Genomic DNA, 26,055 nt, shown 5'->3' with positions numbered 1-26,055 from the left:
TGTGACAAATAGAAAGAACAACAAAAACATTAACAACCATTTAACATAAAATGAGAGTGCCAGGCTCACCTAGAGCTCCTGTGGGGAAAGAGCATGGCAGAGAAACCCACGATCGTTGCTCTAACTACCCAAATATAAATACAAAACAACCGATAACAAAAGGCATAAATTAAGATCCTTTGCTAATGATAAATAACACCCGACTCATTTAATGTCTCACTAAATGTCACCTCACTCGAATTAGACATACACACTTCCAAGTAAAACTGAAGAGGTTCGGTGTTAGTTAGCCGGCAGGGCCTGAAGGTAATAATATCAACAATAATAGTAACAACAATAACAACAATAATAACAATAATAATAATAATAATATGCTTCATTTCTACTGAGACATAATACAATGCATGGAAAACGTCAAGTAAATACAATAAAATTCAAGGTAATGGAGTCCCATACGGGAGGCAATCCAGGGCAATTCTTTTTTGTTATTCAATTATTCTTTTTACAGATTCATTCCTCACGGGCGAAAATGTTAGTAAATTCAACAGGGCTCTTATATGCGTATGACAAAGTGAGAACAAGAAATGCTGTATTACTTGTTTTTCGAACAACGTAATCATGATACAACAAGTTAGATGTGAAACAAAGGAGTTGTTATTGCAATATCCGAGCAGTCACGACAATATATACATACTTTAACATGTAATAAATAATGAGCAATATTTAATAATTGTAAAAATTTTACGTTAGAAAAATATACGCCCCTGAGCGTAAGACAATGAAGGCTATATATACACAGAATTATTATCATGAAACATCTATAATAATCACAATCATAAGATTACATAGAACAATTTACAACAAAGTACTTAGAGAATATTACCTGCTAACTAATACCGGTTAAACACTTTTAATTTTTCACTACTTATATATTTTCACCGTGCACCGATCGTCTTACTCTTCACTCTCCGCTGTTCTAACTTCAACTATCTAGGCTTCCTTTCAGTATTCTCCACCTAAGCGCTTGTTTTTGTGCTTCCTTCTACCAACTGTCAATATTACGTTTTCATTATTATACAACACTCATGTAACAGGTGACGTCGAAGTTGACACGATAAGTATGGTTTTGCACAATGGTTTGATTAGTTTAGAACAAAAGAATTTGCCGTAAGAATTTGTAATATATCAGAAAGAGTGAAGAGGTGAATTGATCGATTTCCCCTCGATTTTCCTTTTTGTTTCTGACATTATAAGTAGACCCATAAAGCCTCACATCAATGTAGTCTTGAAAAGACGTTCCGTTTAAATCTGACATTATACTATGTTCTATAGAAAATGTCCTTTTCCACAAACTAGTACTACGTTCTACTATGACCACAGATAACAATAATTATAGTACTATTAATATCGTAACTTAGGTTAAATAAATGGTCAAAATGTTTACATTTTCTATTTTATAACGTACCTACCTATCCAAAAACTATTCTCTAAACTGTAATATTACTTGTTTGTATTGTACTTTATTTTTTACTGTGACAATAGCTTGACATTTGACAGTTTAAGTTTGATATTTGAATAAACAAAGACGCAATAAATATTGAAAAAAGATAGGTAATAATACCTAGAAGTTGAAAAGTTAGACTTGGTTCAACTTCTTGCAAATTTAATCGGGAAAGAATAATTTTTGCAACAAAAAGAAGTGGCCTAAGCGAAGCTACCATGTAGGTAGTTAAAGTTAGAATGTGGTAAATTTTACAGTCTGACCGATATGTTCTACTCATGTTAAGGTAAAACTCTAGAAATTTCGGTGTCATGGCAAGAAATTGCAGCATGAAAGTGGTAACTAGTTGGTCGAGCATTATTATTATAGAAGAACTGGATTTGATCTTAAAGTACGGTATGACATGAAATTTCAAAATTTCTTGAACTTTTAATGAAAAGAAGAGGCCCAAACGTGGTAAATGACATGATGCGCAGAAAAACAAATCCGTGTTTTTTGGTTGTAGATTCTCTAGTTCATAATACGTTCATGGTCGTCCAATGTTGCATGAAATATATTTTGGAAGCTCTTCTCATAGCCTACCTTAAATCACTTTCAATTCCATCAGACGTACTGGATAATCAGTTTTCTGTACTTCATGGTATATCTATAAATTATGTCAATTGTATAAAAGGATTTTCCGTTCATTATTGAAATACACCTTGGGCTTGCTTAAACTGCGTTGCAGAGTTTCCTCTTCGAAAGAATGAGATATGCCTCTCGAACCACACCACACAATCATACTCATGTTTGTGTACTATTACTAATTATACTAGGTGTTTCGCATATGAACTGACACAGAGTAGGGGCATGTTGGGAAATTCAAAATATGGTGATTTAACGCAATTTACCTTAATTCTTGAAAGTGGGGTTTGGTTCACGGTGTGAGTGTACCAAGAGCATTAATCGACAGTAAGTAGATTTCAATTGAACCAGTTCATAGGGTTGATAAGGGATGATGCATCATTAAAATGTGACAGAATTTTTTAACCCGTCAACGGGTTAAAAAATTATTACATTATTTTTAGGGGAATTTAATTCTAAAACTTTTCTTATTCTTGTTAATTTTCAAAAATACGAATAACTTTAAAATGATCGAAAATTCAAAAGTTGGCTATGAATTTAAACGTCAAACTTGACGATCAGGAAAATAAGTTGGAATAAAAATAATTTAATGGAAAAACAAACAACTTATATAACACAAATTACATATAATTTACACTGACAAGTTATAGAAATTGTTCAAAATAATCACCATTTTCTCTCAGGCATAAATTTATTCTTCGTGGAAAGTTGAAGTCTATTCTATCCAATAACTGCTGATTGTTTCTAATGAATGTGCATTTATCCGTAATGCGATTCCACAATTCTGCTCAAGACGCAACTGACAAGAAATGTACAAATTCTTTTAACGCTCCCCAAAGAAAGAAGTCACATCTGTTGAGGTCTGGCCATCGTGGAGGCCAAACTTATGGGCAATTATGTCCTCTTCCAATCCATTTATTTGGATACTGGTGGTTTAAAAAGGATCTAACCATATTAGTAAAATGAGGAGGAACTCCATAAACCAATGTTCCAGTCTGAGTTGTACTGGCACCTCGTCAAGTAAATCTGGGAAAGTGTTTTGGAGAAATTCTAAATAAGTTTCTCCACTTAATCGATTCGCTAAAATAACTGGACCAATTAAATACCGATCAGTAACACCGATCCAAATTTATAATACCTTTTTTAAAAACTAACAAGAGTTTTAAGTCCGTCAAGGGGTTAAAAAATTTTAATGATGCATCATCCCTTATCAACTCTTTGAAATGGTTCAATTGAACTCTACTTACTGTCGATTAATGCCTTTGGTACACTCACACCGTATACCAATTTGGTTCAAGTATAACTGAGGTATTGATTTTTTTCGAAATTTGAATCGCCACTTTCAAGGCCTATAACTTATCAGGGGTACAGTGTAGTATAAAGGTAAGTTGCGTTAAATCGCCATATTTTTGGTTTCCTTGCATGCCCATGCTCTGTGTCGGTTCTTATGCGAAACACCTTGTATTTAAGAATACAAAAATGTATTATAAAATATATTTGAATAGTACCATACTAGATTTTCCAAGTAAGCGAAAATATAAATTTGTGAAAAATTACTAGAAAGTTTTTAAAATATAATAAAATAACTTTTCCTTTTTTTATTGTGGTGACAAAACAAAAGTAAATATAAAATTATAACAATAAATATAAAATAGTAAATCAATAATTAAAAAAATATAACCTGGAAAACGTCATTATTTAGAGAGATAGTCAAACTCAACCATTATTCGAAGAATTATTATTTATCTTTTATTGGAAAACAGTAACTTGAACTGAACGTATTTTAACATCCAGGCATCCAACATCCTGTTTTTAATTTTCTACAACGAAGAATTATTCTCATACCTACCTAAATAATTACGATATAATGAATAAGCACACCTAAATATTTTATAAACGTCACAACTGTCACTGTAATACAATTCAATTGTAAATTTAAATTACATAGTTATTACACACACACATACTTAGTACAATTGCGTTGAGAAACGCGATTAACGAAAGACCACGAGCCAATATCAGAATTTCTCAATATTTTTCTCTATGGCCCTATTTGACACTGACAACACATATAAAAAAAATAAATACATGCAAATAGTAACATTAATTATAATTAATTTTTAATTTTATACAAATTTTATTCCACCATACAGTAATATATTGTATATTAGGCGTAATATGCTACCTCACCAATATTCTCCCTTCAAAATTTTATCATTCATGATTGGTGCAAATAATAACAGTATTTTTCTCCTCGTCGCAGGTCATCCAAAATACAATTGATTGGTGGCCGGCTGTATATAAAAATGCGAATCAACAGATTTTTTGTGTGTAAGTTTAATTTAGACTTTCAGTTAATAACATAAAGACAAATGCGCTGCAGCTTGTTTGACAGACAGTTTATAACCTCGATTTTTAACTGTACCTTTTCATTTCAGTTACAACTGTTATGATCATCACAGAATTAGGATACATACCTGGAACGAAGCTAGGATACACTTGCAACGACCCTTTAATATCGCATAAGTACAGAGGAGACACAGTATCGCCAGCTGTGCTCATGGTTGGTTCAACAATCCTGCCACTGTGTATGCTTCTACTCACTGAATTTTTAATGAAACAAACTATTAAGAAAGTGTTCGTTAGTGAACTTTGGTTTTATTATAAAGAATGTATAATTGGATGTACCCTTGTGTTAATGATAACTGAAGTCGCCAAGGCAGTAGTTGGTGAACATCGACCACATTTTTTCGACGTGTGCGAACCTGATACAAATAAAAATTGTGTTAATGGATCCTTCGTTGAAGACTATACATGCACGAGTACCAGATTTGGAGGATATTTCATAACGGACAGTTCTAGATCTTTTCCTTCTGGACATTCTTCCGTTTCCGTGTTCATCGGACTATTTTCGTCTGTAAGTATATATTTCTTTAGAGTTGAAAGTAGTTGACGAATTATCTAGTCAAATCATTAGAAACAAAAAAATTGTTGAATTAATATTTTCTGAATACCTACAGAGCCTTCATAAATGATTACAAGCCACGTAACCAGTAATTTTATTCCCTTCGCATTGGCAATTAAATTTCGGTAAATTTAAAAATTATTAAAAGGGGATTAATAACTGTCCTTTAAAATTTCAAATAATATTACTGTATTGAAAATATGATCTGTTAAAATAATTATTTGTTAATTCTCATCAGTATGCCACAGTTAGCAGTGGCGGCTCTTGACTTCCACAGCAGGGAGGGCGGAAATATTTAAGTACAAAATACCTATCAAAAAAATTAAATATAATTAGGTAGTTTTATTTTAAGTACTATTGAAATACAGGGAAAATACGCTCAACATTATTTTTTTAGTGAAAGTCCATTCATCTGTTTTTGTACGAAATAAACTTTTCAATTACTTTTTAATTAAAGTTTGATACTTCTAGCACCATTGATTTATTAATAGATAGCAAGTATTGTTACTCTGTGTTTACAATCTAATTTAAACTTTTACAATCTTTAAACGAACACATAAGAAATAATACGTGGGTAACAAAATTTTACCCCGCACGGTGAATAGCTTATTTGATTACGGGTAAACTAAATAGAGCACAAAGCGCATAGTAAAGTAGAATACGCATATTAGGCGGTCGCGGTCCCGTCGCGGTCCCGTCGCGTCGCATCGCGGACCGTGCTAGTCTCGATCGCGCGCGGTGGTGTTCCTTCCCATAAAATATAATATACCTATGCATTCGCAGTGGACGTTTCCGAGCTCGTCTCGCTCGCATCGCGTTCTCCTCCGATCTTTTCCAAAGAATCTCGGGAGACCATGCGATCGAGACGAGCTTCCTCTTCCATGGAACTCATTTTCTTCGCTACTAAAACAGTACCGCAACTATTTAAAGGAGAGCGCGAGCAGGATCGTGTGCAATTGCCAAATGCGACTGATTTTGTAAAAGACCGCGATCAGCTCAGCCCGGAAGGACCGCGATGCGACGGGACCGCGACCGCCTAATGCGTTCTCTACTGTAACCTGAGGAATTATTTCTTTATTTATCTATATATCGTTATGACCAGTATCATAACAAGTGTGGATTTCAAGAGAGTTTACCATTCAATTCTCGAAAGGGAGTTTACAATTATCATCATACTTTAATTAATACGTGGGAACTTAGAAATGTTGTACGTTCAGAGAATGAATTTCTGGCACTTACCCTCTATTGCTTATCCAGTGGCTGGCTATACAGGATGACACTAAAGTTGAGAAAAGCAAAAAGAAACACCAAAACTTGCAGGAAGGGTTTTAATAACAATAAAAGCAAAACAAACAAACAAACAAACAAACTACACAACGGCTCGAACAACATTATTAATTTATTTATTTACACGCGACAGCGTCCCAAAATTCAGGGAATGCGCGATCCATAGCAAAATTTGGAATGATTTTATCCATTATTAAATTAACCCGAGACTCTAAAACTAAGTCGACTGCTCAAAGTGGAACCTAAGGAAAAACTGTCTCTTTTTCGTAGATCTCTCCTGAATTCGACACTTCACTTCGACACGCCCATTTCTTGGGTCGAGACGTTTCTGTTCTTATCTTACTGGCGGGAACCCTGTATATTGGGACGCTTTGGCATAACTATGCCATGTTACTAGTTGTCTAATGGACTGAATTTACATTTGTCTAAATAATTTTGAGACTAAACTTACAAACAAGCCTATACCTTCCTCTTGTGACTCCGCATAGCAATACGGGACAGATTAGTCCATCTCATTTAATATATTCTTAATAGCTTGGAAATTCCGCCTAAAAACCAGCTATTTGATCTATTACTTTCTTTTCCTCACAACATTCTAACAACTTATTCTTAGAATTTCCACGTTCTTTGGAATACATTTTGCGCGTTATTTGAAATATCGATTTTTCTCTTTATACCTGCTCAACACATGGCCCCGACAGTGAACTTGTTAAAAAAGTATTGCTAAATTTCTCCGAAGGACGACGCTAAATCTACTTGAGAGCCCTTAACATCCTATAATTTGTGTTGACTGAAATATTTTACTTTTTGGCCCATCCATTCCGAGATCTAACAAATAAATTATTACGCGTCACGGCTTTTGTTACACTACTTTACTATGCGCTACTCCCACTCCGTCTTTCACTGCTGCGCGACGATAACCATGACCACCGCTTTACAGATTTAGGGACGAGCTATGAGGAGTCCACGTATTCAGTGTTTTTCAAATTAATTTTGCAAGTCGATTTAATTTGAGTACCATTACAAATTTAACATTTCTTTTTAATGTATTTCATAAGACTAACATATTTAACTACCTAGATGACATTGTAAATTAAATTTTTTTACTATGAAAATTACAGGGGGGGTGCCCCAGGCATCCCGCACCAGCCGACACTGTACATAAGTGATGCTTGCATCGTACCAACAGATTAGTAGGTCACTTTCTACCAGTAGAAATAAAATGTATTGTTTTTATGCCAGTAGCAATGACATTTAAGATAATATGGCATAATGTATACATTATATCTTGCCTATACGCAACTTACATAAACCTTTAACCCCCTTCTTGCAGGATCTGCAATTAAACGTAATCGATGCATTAAAATTGAATCTAGTTATAAGATCTCTAAGAATTTAAAGACGAATTCTTTATACAGGGTATCCCAGAAGTATGGAAAACCCAAAATAACTCGGAAGTACGATTCATACAAAAGTTTCAGGATTTTTTCTACGCTATTGAATGATGACCTTGAATTTGACCATGGCCTTGACCTTAAAGGTCATTTCAAGGTCAAAGTCATTTTTTTTCAAATGGGAACCCCTACTTTTTATCACGCCATTGGAAAGAGCGGAAAATTTTACGTCCTAATTTGGCTTTGACCATGACCTTGAGATCATGGTTATTTCAAGGTAGGGGTCAATCTTTGTGAGGGTAACCCATATTTTTTATTGTGGAGTTAGAAAGAGCGGAAAATTTTTGATTTTTTTTAGACCACTTCAGACAACTTTTGTATGAAACGTTTTACCGTATAGCCCTTTACTTCCGAGTTATTCTAGGGTTTCCATACTTTTGGGATACCTTGTATAAAAATACAAAATTGGCCTTTTTAAAATTTTAAATTATCGAAAAGGAAGCAGAAAAAATTACCTTCCAAATTAAACTCTGGTATCATAAGTTTCCACCTACGAAATCAGTTTTAGTGAAATCCACGAAAATATTCGAATTAATATGAAAGCTTATTCTAAATAAAATTTGAATGACAAAGGCGCATTGCGGCATGTAGACACATAAATTCAAAGAAACGTGTCTGTTTTCCATCTAAATTTAATATGTTATTGATCCGATAAAAATTTTAAACAAGAACATAAAACTCGCGTCTAAGATGTATTAAGAAATTTTAAGTATATTTTAATAGTTTTTACATAATCTAAAGTATAGTATTCGTTTTTATTAGTTTTAAATTTGAGATATTTAAATATTCAGGTTCTAAAGTTTAGATAGAAGTGAATATCATAATAAGTACCGCTAAGCCGCACTTCAGGAACTTACATATTGGCTTGCGGCACTAAGCTATTTACTTAAATTTCCAGAAATAATCCTTTTAGTAATGTTCATTGCAATAAGCGGAAGTGCCACCAACATTGTTATTTTAAATGGAACACTCTGTATATTATTGCATTTTTGGATTCTACATTAAATTTTAGGGTCACTTTTGTATAAACTTTTCCATAGGTATTTAAAATTAGCCGTTTTCAAGATAATGCGATTTAAAAAAAATGCATGCAGCAGTATTGACTTCAAAAGTATATGCCTTAGAAACTGTTCACACGAAAATCATTATTTTTGGTCAATGAAAGTAGAAGTCATGGGGTTCCTTACGCGTTTCTGGATTCACTAGAAAAATCTACGTCAGTACATACAAGGTTTGCTATAGTTATTCTTGATGGTTCCTGATTTATCACCACTTTTCTGTTTAAAATGCGAAAAATCACGTTTCGTGTAAGAAACTCATAGTTGCCTATGAAAACTAAAGGTTATGCCCTGTCAAAGTACCAAAAAAAGACTCACTGACGATTCTGTTTTCCTAAAGATGGATGAAATGAATAATTATTCGAATAGTAATATTTTAAACTTATTCTTTTTTCACGGCGAATGTAACAAGGTTCTGAACAGGACATGCCACACATTTAATGATTAATATGCTCATTTACCAGCAATGACAAAAAAGAAATTTATGAAAATTTAATCAAACTTTTTGCGTTTTGAGAAAGTGGTGTATTTGGGAATGCAGTCAACAGTGCTAAGGGCTAGTATAATAAGAACACTCTGTGTTTGTTATCAAGCTTTCGGAAATGTTTATTTCCTCTTTCAAGACATTTATAAAATATAATTGATATATGCATTAGAATAATAACTTATAAAAGCTATACATGTAAGTATAAGTAATTAAATCGTGAGGTAATATTTGCCTAACAACATAAGACTCTTAATTTTAACTTTACATAATAGTAGATTATAGGTTTTTGTACTCTGTGGGATTTTATTATGAAATTTTGTTGTCCTATAAAGTTTTAAGTACTGGTACAGATAACATTCATTTTAGTCTTACGTTAATATTGGGTATATCATTTCTAAATCAAATTTGTTCCTAAAACTTTGTGGAACAGTCACCAGCTGTTGAGAAAAATTTTTAACCAGCCAATTTCTTCAATTTTAGGAAAATTCTATTGGCGCTGACAGACATTATATTTTAATATGTTGCAGGTGTTTTAATTTTTTTTACCGGACATTATTTTAGGTTTTGAACGGAAGCAACTATAATTTGTACGAAATCCTGACTAACATATAAACCATATTTCATACTGATTCAGATGAAATCTTATTTGTTTATTTGTATTTTTCAAATAACTTATGGATGGGTTTCAGTTTAAATAATTGCAGTCAGCTACGAACAGTCGAGGATTTGGGGATTCTAGACTTATTAAATTTCACTGTTTTACTAAATTTGGACCAACTTATATTAAAATGTCGATAGGATATAGATCTCTGAATGTAGTACTGCATAGCTACATTCATAGGGCTATATCTCAATTGGTATGGGCCTTTAAAGGGGTAAGGCCATACAAAATATTTAATTTAATCGGTAAGTTAGCAAACGAGTGAAGTCTATTGTCTAAGATATCCTCCAAACATGGAATGCATAGCTCAGGATCTATACATTTTATGTATGATTTAGATATAACTTGTTCATATTGAATAAAGAGTCGTTCTAAAAATCTCTACCAACAAAAAAAATTGCATAAAACAAAAAGCTCATATTCATATAATCATTGAATTATATTAAAAAATTAAATGAAAAACCTCCTTTGAAGGTCGTAACATTTTAAGATTGGCTAAGGTAACTTAATCTAAGTAGCTTTATTTCGATCTAAGGAAGGTAACCTTGAAATATATACCACTACCTTCTTACTGGAGATGCTAAATTAAAAAGTCATTTTTAATAGAACATACAGCATATTGTCTTGATTATACAGAACGCCCTTTTTGAATTGCAATAATATAAACACAGCAAAGTGCCTACGCTCTGTGTAGCTATTTTGTCTACGATATAACATAAGATTTGATGAGTCTACGTCTTAAAAGGAATCTCTAGGGAAATTGCTCGATTATTGAGCTATCAGGTATCTTCCTATCATATTATACTTACCTAAAAAACTTACTTTCGTTGAATTTCACTTATTATGATAAAAAAAGCAACGGTAGTAATCGAATTTAAGGTACATTAAATAATATAAAATCAAAATTTTATTTGCTAAGTTTAAGAAGAAAAGCATTTATTCATGAAATTGTGTTTTTTAGTCTGCTCTGATATCAATATTTTCCTTTATTCATATATCTCTTGAAACTGTAATTAATTAGCAATAGGCATGCAAACTGAAAAGAAAAATGGGAGCATGAATTTAATTTGTAAATGCTGGAATGCTGCACCGTAACACTATTATAAATTTAATTACAAAGTGAAAACAAAAAGAGAAATTTAATATCGCATGACTCTTGAATACACGTCAGTAGGTAGGTAGACACGAAGGATTTTGCACTTTCATACATGTCGCATCAAAAAATTTCAAATACAGGGTGTCCCAGAATAACGTGTATAACGAAGGACCACAGATCCGTGGACTCAAAATAGGCAGATTTAGGCTAATTCACCTATATCCGAAATCGCTTCGTTTGGCCGCTAGATGGCCTCAAAGTTCGTGAAATTTTTTTTGAATTTTGTAAATAACTCGTATTAATCGATTTTGATTATTTTTGGGGTGTGAACTCTTTCTTTCAATCTACACATTTTGGTGTTATACAAAGTGTTTTTTAAAACCTGCAGCTCCTATAAAATTGATGTATGGTGATAATATCCGTTCATAACTTTTTCCTCTTTCGGGCAATGACGACTATTTTTTATCTGATAGGTGATACGATTTGAAAGTTTTTGGGCCTCTTGTAGAATTTTGATTGAATGAACGGTTTGGGTACAAAAAAATATTTTTTAAATATCTACGTTATCGTGCCACCCATATTATAATAACTCATACAAAGTCGTATGTGCGTGTGTATCCATATCGAATTAACATGTGGTATATCTTATCGTAGTAAACACTCATTGAGAATTAGCAAGTATAATGACTTAAAGATCAAATTGAAATTAAAGTCAACCTACAACATGTTGTGCCTACTATCACTGTTAAGTATTGTAATATGGGTGGCAAGATAATGTAGACATTTAAAAAATATTTTTTTGTATCCAAACCGCTCATTTAATCAAAATTCTATAAGAGGCCCAAAAACTTCCAAATGGTATCACCTATCAAATAAAAAACAGTTGTTATTATTGCCCGAGAGAGGAAAAAGTTGTGAACGGATATTATCACCATACATCAATTTTGTAGAAGTTGTAAGTTTTAAAAAACACTCTGTATAACACCAAAATGTGTAGATTGAAAGTAAAAGTCCACACCCCAAAAATAATCGATATGGAATAATACGTATTCGAGTTATTTACAAAATTCAAAAAATTTTCACGAACTTTGAGACCATCTAGCGACCAAACGAAGTGATTTCGGATAGGTGAATTAGCGTAAATCTACCTATTTTGAGTCCACGAATCTGTGGTCTTCCGTTGTACACGTTATTCTGGGACACCCTGTATAGTTGTAAATGCACTTAATAAAAATAAATGATTTTATTGTTATCAAAATTTCCTGCATAATTTAAAATTCTTTGGTTCATTTCTCAGTTTTTGGCATTTAAAGAGATTATTGTTAGTTTTCCCATACAAACAGATAAAATTAGCATTAGCGAAGTCGTGTTTATCTACATCAATGTTTTTATATTATATGTTGTCTTATTCAATGTAATGATGATAATGCATTTTCAATTACTTATGACTGTAACAAAATAAGAAGTTTTTTTTATAAATACTATCAAGATAAGTATATTATTATCCGATAATGATTAATTAGATCACTTTCTTCAACATTTTGCATATAACCTAAGTAGTAATGATACATCAGATTTTCTACAATATGTACAAAGTTCCCGTTTTATCGAATTTTAAACGGTTTGAAATGTTTGAATCGGTATCATACTTATATGGTGAAGTTATAACAACGATATTGCATTTGAAATAAGGTCCTTTCTTTAGTAGGCTTAAGGCCACTTTTATAACAAAAAGGGTAATAATGAAAATATGTTTTATACGCTTAACTGTACAAATAAAGATTGTTATATGCAGTGACATTGTTCTAACTGATTGAGTCGCATATTTTTCAATATACTAACTGTAGTCTTCGTAATAATATGATTCTAATTCCACTTTCCTAAGTAGCAACTCCATGCAACTCCATTACCTACCCAATTAGACTGAGCCCTACAGCAAACTCCTTGGAGTGAGATATCCTTTTTCTTCAATTAACTAATTCCATATTATTTAACGCAATATAAATTCTGGATTGCTTGAGTATGAATTCTGTCTATACAGGGTGTGCGTTAAAGATTGGGCCAAACTTTACCGCGGGTTTTTTGGTATGAGAAATTCGAATTTATCGACGATTTTGTTGTATCTTCTAGAGGGCGCCAAAAGCGACCATTAACACGCATTCAAACTGCCCAAACTTTTTTGTGCCACAGGGTAAGTATTTCAATTTGGTCTCAAGAAATCTTTCCCCCCAACTTTTCTGCTTAAAAAGCTAATATCTCTAAAGCCAACTGTTTTCAACAAAAGGGCATTTAAATTTGTAAATGCATAAAAATATGCGTTTAAAAGTTATTTTCAATTCCACTGGTAAACATTGAAAAATATATCTTTTAATACAGGTCAATAATAATTAGTTAGATTTTTAGGTCATTTAGATTGGTCGCATTGTTTAGATTGATTAGATTGTTTTTAGAAAGTAGAAAGTAGTTTTTTTACTCTGTCAGTCCTGTTTACAGTAAAACTGTTAAATAAACGAAATTTAAAATTGCATTAGGTATTTCCTTTAAAAACATATTTCTTGCAAATAAAGGATCACTCCTAATTTTGTTTATCAGTAGAGTTGAAAATAACTTTTTTACGGTTGGTTTTAAAGATGTTAGCGAAGTATAGATATCTTTTTAAGCAGAAAAGTTTGAGAAACGATTTTTCCAGCCTAAAGAGAAATACACCGTAGCACAAAAAAGTTTTGGGAGTTTAAATGCGTCCTAATGATCTTTTATGGCGCCCTCTAGAAGATACAGCGAAATCGTCGATAAATTCGAATTTCTCATCCCAAAAGATCATCGGGTACGAAATTTCACGAAATTAGCTGGAAGCAGTCGAAAATAAACAATAAAAACATAATATAAAAAGAATTATTTGTATGTACCTACGTATTTGTGACATAATTTTTTGCTTTGGAATTTAATAAAATTTGCAGAATAGCAGACTGTTCTTAATGGTAGTTTGATGTATTATTAAAAATATGATTCATTAATCTAAAATTACGTCAAAACAGGGTTTATGAATGGTGTAAGACTTGATTAATTAGTCTTGTTCCTTAACTCAAGCATATAATTCAAAATGCTATAGCGTTATTCATTATGATGTGATAAGGGTATTTCTGCTAAAATATTATATAAAAATATATCTTTATATTATGAACATTATCATGTATTTCACTTTACACAGCTTTTAATTTTTATCACTATAAAAATATGTTTAATTAGGATTAGAATTACGTTTGCATCCTAATTATTAAAGTTAAAACAAATATTTACGATACAACCTATTTATAAGCTCATATACAGAGCCTCCACAAATGATTACAAGCCACGTGATCAGTAATTTTGGTTGGAACAGTAATTTTATTTCCTTCATGTTGTCAAAAAAAGTTCGGTAAAATTAAAAATTATTAAAACAATATGATCAATATTACACGCATTCTATTTTATCGGCTGTGATTGGTGTAATTTTTCACGATATTCTATTCAACCAATCAGCGATCGCATTTTCTCGAGCGCAGACGTAATGTTTTATCATTGTAGACACCAAGATTTAGGAATTTTGCATTACCATACCAATCGTGTAATATTGGCCGCCTAAGGTCTGTGGTCATACAGGGTGTTTCTAAAATAGGGTTCCAAACTTCTGCTGCGTTTATAACTCATTAAATTAAGCCAAAAAGTTCCTATTAACATGTGCCCTAAAATTAAAAGTTATATGCCCTTAAAAGGGCTCAAACAAAACTGTTTTTTTTTCTGTTATTGACTAAACGGTCGCAAATAAATAGAAAAAAAATTATGGGTCTTACATAACTTTTTACGTTAAATAACATGGGCTACTCCGTTTTTCAACATGTAAATCATATGCGTCCCATTTAGGTTGGTGAAGGGGATTTTCGGCCCGTAATTTTTTTTATTTAAACTTTTTTACAATTTTTACTAATAACTTGAAGAGCAGAGTAATTTTCAAACTCAATTTACTCGAAAACCATTGGAAATATCGATTTGGACAAAGATTATAATTTTTTACGTAAAATTGTTAAGATTTTATAAATCTGTAGAGAAAATTGTAAAAAAATTGAATTAACCCCCTTCACCAACCTAAATGGGACGCATACGATTTACATGTCGAAAAACGGAGTAGCCCATGTTATTTAACGTAAAAAGTTATTTAAGACCCATAAATTTTTTTCTAAATAGAAAAAGCACGGTAGCAAATAAATATTTGCTACCGTTTTGTCAATAACAGAAAATAACCAGTTTTGTTTGAGCCCTTTTAAGGGCATATATCTTCCTAAGGGTGCGTTTTAGGGCATATGTTAATAGGAACTTTTTGGCTTATTTTAATGAGTTATAAACGCAGCAGAAGTTTGGAACCCTATTTTAGAAACACCCTGTATACCCGGCAATTATGAAGGCTCTGTATAAAAATAAAATTCATATGTTAGTCACGACTATTATAGTTCTATTTAAGTTCTGTTGAAATGGGTATTAAAAATTAGAGGTAAAAAAGGTTAAAATAAATTTAATTCAAAATTTCGAAAAGTTATATGTAAGCAGATATTTTTGTAATGCCTTATTTATTCTAGCGCTTTATGCATGAATATTATTGAAATAGAATTTTTTTTTCAGTATATAGTACAAACCCGACTACCCACGGTGAAGACGGGAAGACTGCTGAAACCATTCCTCATTTCAGTATGCCTTACTTGGAGCGTGGTATGTTCGTTATCCAGAATAACTGACAGGAGACACCACTGGTGGGACGTTCTTGCGGGCATGACTCTTGGCGCGTTGGGTGCGCTGTATACTTTAAAACTGATTCACAAAAAATTAAATGGCATTGAAAAGTCGCCCAGGATATCCACATCAACCACAACTTTACTAGACGTGAAGAATAAAGACGCCACTAGTGTGATTATTTAAATTTAGTTGTATTATGAAACCAAGCGTACTGAGTGTGTTTTTATAAAGTACACAGGTTTTTATTTTATCAGTATTTTCATCTATGTGTAGTTTACATGTTATTTATTGTTGTACATATTTCTACAGAACCAAAAATATATTCTTTTTTATACAAAATGATTTATTTATTCCTGTAGTTTTCAGAAACCATAAAAAACAGTTTGTTTTATGTAAGTTATTAAAATAATATTTTAGATATATTAAGAGCACTGAACTCCAAGCGCTGAATGATAAGCGTTAATAATAAAGTACACCTCGAAGTACACTAAACTAAAAGGCTTATTTATATGGTTGCCTGTGGCAATAAAACTTATACTGTTGAGATGACTAATATTTCAAAAAATGAATTATAAAAATTAGGAAAAATAAGTACCTAAAATGTTTATGGTTACTTTTATTATTAATTCTTTTCATATAAAATAAAAAAATTAAATCGCAAAGTTAGTAGCTATTTTTATACAGGGTCTAACTTTGGGCGGAGGTTATATTTATACAGAGGCTACCTTTGACCCTTAGAAACACGTATCAATAGTTTATTTTTTCAAATTTCGTTGTGAAACTTAATTTTTTTTCTTAGCCTTTTTAGTAATTTTAATACCTCGTCGCTAGACAAGCTAGTGTGACCTCAAATAACGGTGCACTGTAGTCGCAGCGCATGCACAATTGGGACTAAGCTGTGCATTGTTGTCAAATCACAAAATTATAGAAAAGGTTATTAAAAAGCAAATTTCCAAACCACCCGTCGTGAGGTAGAGATGTTTTAAAATCTTATGAGCTTTGACCTTCATATGCGCAGAAACATAATTCCGACCGTCGCCTAAATTATTCTACGTCCTAAAAACATTACGCTTATTATTCACAGTCTCTCTCGAGCTCTAGCGTAAACAAGTCTTTGATCCGATTACAAATATCATAATAAAATGCCCTTTTCTTTATTATTTTAATTTAAACAATAAAAATATATATAACGAACGTTCGTTAGTTGACTTTATTGATGCCCGAGCGCCTTAGTTCATTTCTAGTTGTAATGAGGCACGTGGTCTAATTCTGAGTCAATGTTTTCACAACGTGCTTATTAGAAGAATTATGGGGACACGCCACGCCTTTCGCGCATTTCGCGGCTCATGAGATATTAAAAGATCTCTACTTCTGTTTGGCGTCAGGAGCCCTATCATCCCACAAAAACGAAAATTTTATTTATTTAAAAAAGATTAACTATGGAACAATAACAATACTTACTAAGTAATTTAAAAGAAAACTCAAGCAGTACCTAATCAATAAATAAAATACACAATAATAAGTAAATAATCTGTTTACTCGCCTTATTTTTACAGCATCTAACATACTTGAAATTTTGTTGCCAATTTTTAAGTACTGGCACCAGTATCATCTTCTGCGTTAAAAAATTTCTAATTCCATATTTCTCCAATAATATCTTAAATATTCTCAAATAAATAAGTTTATAGGATTATACACTTACATCACACAAAGGCACTTAACGAACATCCTCTCGTAAACCGATAAAGTCGAAAAATAAAACAAAAATGTAACAAACCTGTTTACCATCCTGTCATATGATACCAGGTGTGAAGTCTATTGGCAGTAGTCTCTTACAAACACAGAGATATGGATGGCATTCAACAGAACAGCTGTGGCTAACCTCCGTAGCCCTTCGAAAGCGTTCGAAACATACGGGTATTCTGCTTAAATTTAAACTGTTCATGGTTTAATATTGATGCTATTTTATTTATTTTGAATAAATTAAATAATGTCTAGCATCGATTGGCTGCGGAATAGGAAAAAAGAGTGGAAACATACCATACTTCTTTACATACCTTTTTAACTTTCCAAAATACGTCCCCATTTACTGTGCGTAGTGACAGATACTAAGATTAACAAAATAAATGCATACGCTGCTTAAAAAATAGTAACATAATTGTTTGTAAGCACTCGAAACGATTTTTAAAAAATTTACAAATTTTAAGCATAAACATAAATATTCTTGAAATATTATGGTTAGAAGTGTCTGCGACAAGGGTTTGTATTGCTATGAGTAACTCGAGAACGGTGAATCTTAGGGAAAAAATTGAAATTAACTTTTTTACGTATTTTGTGCATTAGAATATAAATACATTATAATAGGTTGTAAAAAATACAGTAGCGTAGGTTTTCTTATCAAAAAGGATGTGACCCCTGTCCAGTTGTCCAATGGTTGAACCTTTAGAGCTCATATGGAATGCAAGGCCTATTATCATACATTATATGTACCAAATTTTATTCAGATCAGTTAATAGATACCTGAGATATAAATAGAAAATCAATTCTTTTTAACAATTTCAACACCCTGTATCTCTAAAACGGAACCGTTCCAGACCTATGTTTATAAGGCAAACACCTATTATTTTAAAGAGATCCATCTGCCCCCGAAGTTATCTGCATAAAATTCGGACCACCCTGTATATATAATTACAATTATACAGGGTGTTTTTTTCAATGTTTTTCAAACATTTGCCGAAAAACTCGAAAAATGTGGGCAATTTTAAATAAAAAAGGTACTCTTGTTTTCTAAATATTGAACAAAAAATCATTTGTAAATTAAGTAACTTTTTCCTCATTCTGAAAAGTATTCTAATGTAGCCTTAAACCTGACAGGCAGGACAAGCTCGTACCGATAAATTGTTCCATTTATTTTTTCTTCCAATATTTTTTCTTTAATTGATGTAAATTTTCTGGATAACTAAATACACGATGACAGCATATTTAGATACCATTAAAAATTCAGGTAAGTAGTAAAATCTCTATTTTTATAGATTATAATGTCAAATTTTCACAATTTGTTGTAACTTTTTTACCTTCCTGCTCTTAAAGAAGATATTAAATAAAATACAGACCTTAGAAATTGTCCATAAAGAATATAACAGCTATATCCTTGGTCCAGTAATTAATTTATGCTGTCGCATCCGGTCATTAATAACAAAGTGGCCTGTCCTCATTATGTACTTTGCAATCAATTAAAATAGACTGGCATCAGCCGCAAAGGAAATAAATGAGACTAATAGCTCTCATAATAGATATAAAAGTTTCAGGAGCAATATCTACATTGTTTATTACTTGTAGCGTATTTTCAATGGAAAAAACACCCTATGCTCATATTTTTTGCATGTTACAACTTCACAAAGAATTATCCCATTAGGGTTTTCCAAGTTTTCTTCTCTTATAAATGTTTCATATTTCTAAAGATTGTCACGTAATTAATTATTTTGTAATTGTTATAAAAAAAAAAACGAACTAATGGGGTTCAGTGGTGGTTCAAAAACTTGTAATCGAAGATTGTTGGAAACTCTCTGGTTGGAAATTATCAGTTTTCAGTAACACATAACGGAGTCAAAAAATATATTAAGTACTTATATCACACTCATGTCAGATATTTCTTATGCGATTTAAACAGTAGGTAACACTACAACAAATTTACAAAATAGAAGAAATCTTAAACGAGTGCGATAGATAATGACATATTTTTTCCGTTTGAATTATCCTTACTAAAAATAATGACCATTTCCCATAATTTTCGTGAAAGAACATTCGATTAGAAGTTTCTAAACTCTATTAAACATATTATATAACTTCTGCAGAAACAAACCTTTTATAATCAACCAATGCACGCTCGTATTGAAAGACACCATAAAGACAGTCTGAGTGCGGTATCCTATGTGAAAATATGTGTATTCCATGTATTTTCTGAGAGCATGGCCATAATAAGGTATCACAGTTTATTCTCCAAAGACTTTCACATTGCACAACTATCATCAGTGTCATTTTTCTTCAAGAATATAAGAAAAAAAATACGAAACGGTTTATTGCCTAAACTATCCAGATTGATTGAACTAAAAAGAACATGCGGCAAAAGTGGAGATCAATTCTTGAGGATTATGAAAGAACTACCTTCAACCTTAACAACTTCTTTTATGGACAACTGTGTAAATTCTATTCATTATTTGTGACTTCACACTGTAATTTAATTACACTTTCTCCACGAGTTTATCTTGCATCCCGGTTCTCAATTGAATGATATTTACTTTAACAGTCTCTTACTATTTTTCCGTATTCGTCATTCCGTCCTGGTTATTCTTCATTTCATTTTTTAAGTCTTCTTGCAGTGACGGCTTGTCGTATGAAGCAACTGAGGCCGAGTCTCACTGTAAAATTTGGCTTTCACACCGTATATATTAATACCTAAGTAAACAGTTAGATAAACTAATTTCCAATTACCTAATACATTCATCAAAACTCAAAATAACAGTATAATATAATTGTTTGAATATTGAATATCTCGCCGCTCGCGATTTCTATCGGCGCGGCATTGGATACTGTTACTCCCCACTAGTCCCCACCACAGTGAGGCCATAAATTCTTTGCTTGTAGGCGGGTGACACTACTACAATATGTTACACTTCCCCCTCTACGCGAAGCGATTAAAATAAGGTGATTTTCGAGGGAAATGAGGCCAGCTCAAAGCTGCTTGTACTTGTCTTGTAGCTTCAGTTCGTGGTTAATGCACGCGTCGTATAGTACACGGGTAGTGTCTGATGTCAGTGTCAGGGATAGTACAAAGGCTTTAAAGATAACGACAAGGCAGGTATTAATTTAAAGTAAATAAAAAACAACTTCTTTACAACAAAACAAAGTAAGATCAAATTTAACGTAATTTAATAGATACTTATTATATTATCAAATACCTACTTAGGTAGCTAATAATGAAACTATCTCACAATATTGTTTTATCTCTTGAAACACCTTTTTCAAGACGTAATGACGTAAACTACTGCTTTAAACAAAATAAAATCAAAAGTCAAAGAATTTCTGAATTAAGAAACGAAGAAAAATTTTAAAATATTTTTAATTATGCGAAAAATATTACTGAACTAGTAACCGGGGCGAAAGTTGCGACGAATTAGAAATATTTTCGAAATATATTTCCCTTTAATTAACTCGTTTTGATTTGATTTTTTTTTTGCTTTAATAAATTCCTCAAAATTTCCCGAATATGCAAAAAAATTTCCCGAATTTTGTTTGAATGTTTATTATAACTGTATCGAAACATTTTTAAAATAGATAGGTTGAAAAACGAAATTAATATTTTGTACAGAGACGAACAATTTCGTAATTTAAAAGTTCGAAAAACGATTACACGAGGAATTTTAAATGGTATTTTCGGAAACATACAAATTGTTTTGCCCAGTTAACAATTCCTCCAACAAGTGTCTCGGTAGAAAGAAACTTTTTGTGTCTTAAACGTATTAAGACTTAGAAATACGATGACATAAGAGCGCTTAAACAATTTATCAGTGATGACGATAGAAAATGAACTATTGCAAAGTTTTAGTGTCGATCCTCAATTTTATGAAGACGTTATAAGTAAATTTGCAAATTTAAAAGACGGACGAATAAACGTGCTTTATAAAAACATTCATTATGTTTTTAAAATATTTTGTTAAAAGTGGAGGTAAACGAAAAGCTGACGGCGTTGTTTCATATGTGAATAGATAAAGTTGATAAATGATAATTGATGTTGATAAAGTATGACTGTATTATGAAAATTTGTTTCTATATTTTTTCATATATTCATAAACAAAGTAGGAACAATTTTGTTAATTATTAGGTAAATATATCACTGTTTTTTTTTTCTGTTATTTAGTTTTATTGTAAATACAATTTTCAAAGTTCTGATATTATTATTAAGATCTGCATTACAGAAAATGACGTGGAAATTTATTCCTATTATTCGAGAGCGAATTAATAAAACATCCAAATAGTTGCGTATTATTTTTTATAAAATCTGCGGCGCTTTTTTTTTCTTTCTTTCCCACCTAGTAAAAGAGCCACGGACCTCACCTATTTACAATGTCACGAGCCGCCACTGTCTTCTTGTTATTATTGACATCTTGTATACTATGCTTCGTTTCATTCTAGCTGATTTTAATTTCATTTTGGTTGTTTTTAATTCCCTTTTTTATAATATTTTTTTACATTATATTATTTCTATTAGCTACCTACTTTACTTTCAAAGATATTAAACTGTCAAGACTTCTTAAAATTCTCATTAGAATAAAGCATATATCTATGATCTTTGATTCGAATATCTAGGAATGCTAAAAAGCAACTTCATGGTGCAATTTAAAAACCAGTTTAGTTAAAAGAGCAAGTAAATATCTATATTAGAATTGGATATTTTTCCGCCTGTGAAAAAATTAAAAAATTAGTGAAATAAACCTTTGCGCCAAAAAAATCAGACAAACGTTATTTTTATGAAAAAAGCAGACAATACAAAATACAAAAGTCACATCACTTCATATCGCGCATTTTAAAAAGTGATAACGTTTCGAAAATCTATCTGCTTTCATCTTCTAAGCTTAATCTGACTTTTAATTTTAGTTACTTTTGGTTTAATCTCTCTCCTTAAGGTGTCCATATCCCTGGCCGAGAAATAGTCAATTTTCTGGCGTTTTTAGGTACATACTGAAATCTTGAAAAGTAAAACGTGTAGAACAAAAGTAAGCACAAAAATAAAATCCTTGATGATCTGTTTATTCTTATTTACTCAAATAAAATAACTAAAAAAAGCGTTTGTAAAACATGCGTTTGCTGTTAAGTATCCTAACCCCACATTTTAAGAATTATTTTCACGTACTTATAAATAAAAGTAAACAATTTTATATGTAGGACTAAGCAAGTAAATGTTATAAGTATATTTACATGTGGAGTTATATATAAAAAAGTTAGTATTTTCGTAGATTTCAGTACCTAAAACCTTGATGGTTTGATCGTTTTTTGCACCTGTTTATTCGTTTTACTGCGGCGTCTTTGAAAATACTCAAATGGCATGACATAACATTCCTATTATTTGATAAGCTTTAGATTATTCAGTTATTAAATGTTTGAAATTATTTGTCTTTGTGGAAAACACTATTTAAAGAATACGGTGCCCTTAATATTATTATAATAGATAGGTATCTATCAAAACACAACTTTGTAGGTATCAATTTACCACTTTCCCATCTATCTGTGATTGTTTTCGAAATGTCAATGTTATCGTTTCAATTTAAACCTTGCATATATTTAAGGAAGTAATAATAAAGAGAAGGATGTTGTTGGAATTCAGGAGCTAACAATGGATTTAATTAGGCACCTATCTTTTTATTTTTCTTTGTAAACGTAATCTGTAAATTATTAAACAGAAAAACGCAACGAAGCTGCACCCCTGTGTCAGTCTATATGAGAATGAACCCTAACAATTCAATTATTATTATCATAAAAAAGAAAAACAGACATGGTTATAGGTTCTATTAAAAGTGATCGAATAATATGTAATAGGTAATATTTAACATTTCTGAAAATATATTTTATTTTATTTGAATACTATAAATCCCAAGATGATTTGTCAAGCTGGACTAAAATTTCTGTTTGAACAAGTGAATGTGAGTAGAATAGCATTATGGAGACGCGCGTGTGCGAGAGAAAACGTTTATTGAATATCGATTGGGGCAAAGTATATACCTTCTACATTACTATTCTAACATTTTAATTACTTTATTTTTACTGTGATTTTAATGTATTGTCATGAAATTATGATTTAAATACCATAACTAGAAACTAGAAACAATATTTTTCAAACATTAAAAAACATAAATTAAGTGAAGAGGCGATGCTATTTTAGTACCGTGAATTTCATATCTCTTGAAACACCTTTTTCAAGACGTAATGACGTAAACTACTGCTTTAAACAAAATAATCACTAGTTAAAGAATTTCTGAATTAAGAAACGAAGAAAAATTTTAAAATATTTTTAATTATGCGAAAAATATTACTGAACTAGTAACCGGGGCGAAAGTTGCGACGAATTAGAAATATTTTCGAAATATATTTCCCTTTAATTAACTCGTTTTGATTTGATTTTTTTTTTGCTTTAATAAATTCCTCAAAATTTCCCGAATATGCAAAAAAATTTCCCGAATTTTGTTTGAATGTTTATTATAACTGTATCGAAACATTTTTAAAATAGATAGGTTGAAAAACGAAATTAATATTTTGTACAGAGACGAACAATTTCGTAATTTAAAAGTTCGAAAAACGATTACACGAGGAATTTTAAATGGTATTTTCGGAAACATACAAATTGTTTTGCCCAGTTAACAATTCCTCCAACAAGTGTCTCGGTAGAAAGAAACTTTTTGTGTCTTAAACGTATTAAGACTTAGAAATACGATGACATAAGAGCGCTTAAACAATTTATCAGTGATGACGATAGAAAATGAACTATTGCAAAGTTTTAGTGTCGATCCTCAATTTTATGAAGACGTTATAAGTAAATTTGCAAATTTAAAAGACGGACGAATAAACGTGCTTTATAAAAACATTCATTATGTTTTTAAAATATTTTGTTAAAAGTGGAGGTAAACGAAAAGCTGACGGCGTTGTTTCATATGTGAATAGATAAAGTTGATAAATGATAATTGATGTTGATAAAGTATGACTGTATTATGAAAATTTGTTTCTATATTTTTTCATATATTCATAAACAAAGTAGGAACAATTTTGTTAATTATTAGGTAAATATATCACTGTTTTTTTTTTCTGTTATTTAGTTTTATTGTAAATACAATTTTCAAAGTTCTGATATTATTATTAAGATCTGCATTACAGAAAATGACGTGGAAATTTATTCCTATTATTCGAGAGCGAATTAATAAAACATCCAAATAGTTGCGTATTATTTTTTATAAAATCTGCGGCGCTTTTTTTTTCTTTCTTTCCCACCTAGTAAAAGAGCCACGGACCTCACCTATTTACAATGTCACGAGCCGCCACTGTCTTCTTGTTATTATTGACATCTTGTATACTATGCTTCGTTTCATTCTAGCTGATTTTAATTTCATTTTGGTTGTTTTTAATTCCCTTTTTTATAATATTTTTTTACATTATATTATTTCTATTAGCTACCTACTTTACTTTCAAAGATATTAAACTGTCAAGACTTCTTAAAATTCTCATTAGAATAAAGCATATATCTATGATCTTTGATTCGAATATCTAGGAATGCTAAAAAGCAACTTCATTGTGCAATTTAAAAACCAGTTTAGTTAAAAGAGCAAGTAAATATCTATATTAGAATTGGATATTTTTCCGCCTGTGAAAAAATTAAAAAATTAGTGAAATAAACCTTTGCGCCAAAAAAATCAGACAAACGTTATTTTTATGAAAAAAGCAGACAATACAAAATACAAAAGTCACATCACTTCATATCGCGCATTTTAAAAAGTGATAACGTTTCGAAAATCTATCTGCTTTCATCTTCTAAGCTTAATCTGACTTTTAATTTTAGTTACTTTTGGTTTAATCTCTCTCCTTAAGGTGTCCATATCCCTGGCCGAGAAATAGTCAATTTTCTGGCGTTTTTAGGTACATACTGAAATCTTGAAAAGTAAAACGTGTAGAACAAAAGTAAGCACAAAAATAAAATCCTTGATGTTCTGTTTATTCTTATTTACTCAAATAAAATAACTAAAAAAAGCGTTTGTAAAACATGCGTTTGCTGTTAAGTATCCTAACCCCACATTTTAAGAATTATTTTCACGTACTTATAAATAAAACTAAACAATTTTATATGTAGGACTAAGCAAGTAAATGTTATAAGTATATTTACATGTGGAGTTATATATAAAAAAGTTAGTATTTTCGTAGATTTCAGTACCTAAAACCTTGATGGTTTGATCGTTTTTTGCACCTGTTTATTCGTTTTACTGCGGCGTCTTTGAAAATACTCAGGTGGCATGACATAACATTCCTATTATTTGATAAGCTTTAGATTATTCAGTTATTAAATGTTTGAAATTATTTGTCTTTGCGGAAAACACTATTTAAAGAATATGGGGCCCTTAA

General features: G+C 31.3%; 1 protein-coding gene across 8 annotated transcripts in view; it reads left to right on the top strand.

The window, feature by feature from the left end:
• Positions 1 to 16,230, top strand: part of LOC108913177 (uncharacterized protein T28D9.3-like) — a 76,087-nt gene extending 59,857 nt beyond the window's left edge. For 7 of the 8 annotated variants that reach the window (XM_018718670.1, XM_018718673.1, XM_018718669.1 and 4 more), the window contains exons 3-4: positions 4,564 to 5,042; positions 15,787 to 16,230. In XM_018718670.1, coding sequence (XP_018574186.1) covers positions 4,564 to 5,042; positions 15,787 to 16,080 — 773 coding nt within the window. In that variant the 3' untranslated portion in view covers positions 16,081 to 16,230. Of the gene's footprint in view, positions 1 to 4,373; positions 4,457 to 4,563; positions 5,043 to 15,786 lie in introns of those variants that run through there. The other variant, XM_018718674.1, reaches the window with a different exon arrangement.
• Positions 16,231 to 26,055: the final 9,825 nt, after the last annotated feature.

This window comes from Anoplophora glabripennis, unplaced genomic scaffold (genome assembly GCF_000390285.2).
Source record: "Anoplophora glabripennis isolate ALB-LARVAE unplaced genomic scaffold, Agla_2.0 scaffold743, whole genome shotgun sequence".
In the NCBI taxonomy this organism is placed as follows: Eukaryota; Metazoa; Arthropoda; class Insecta; order Coleoptera; family Cerambycidae; genus Anoplophora; species Anoplophora glabripennis.
Note: the sequence above shows the minus strand (reverse complement) of the source record. Positions and strands in the feature narration are given on the sequence as shown.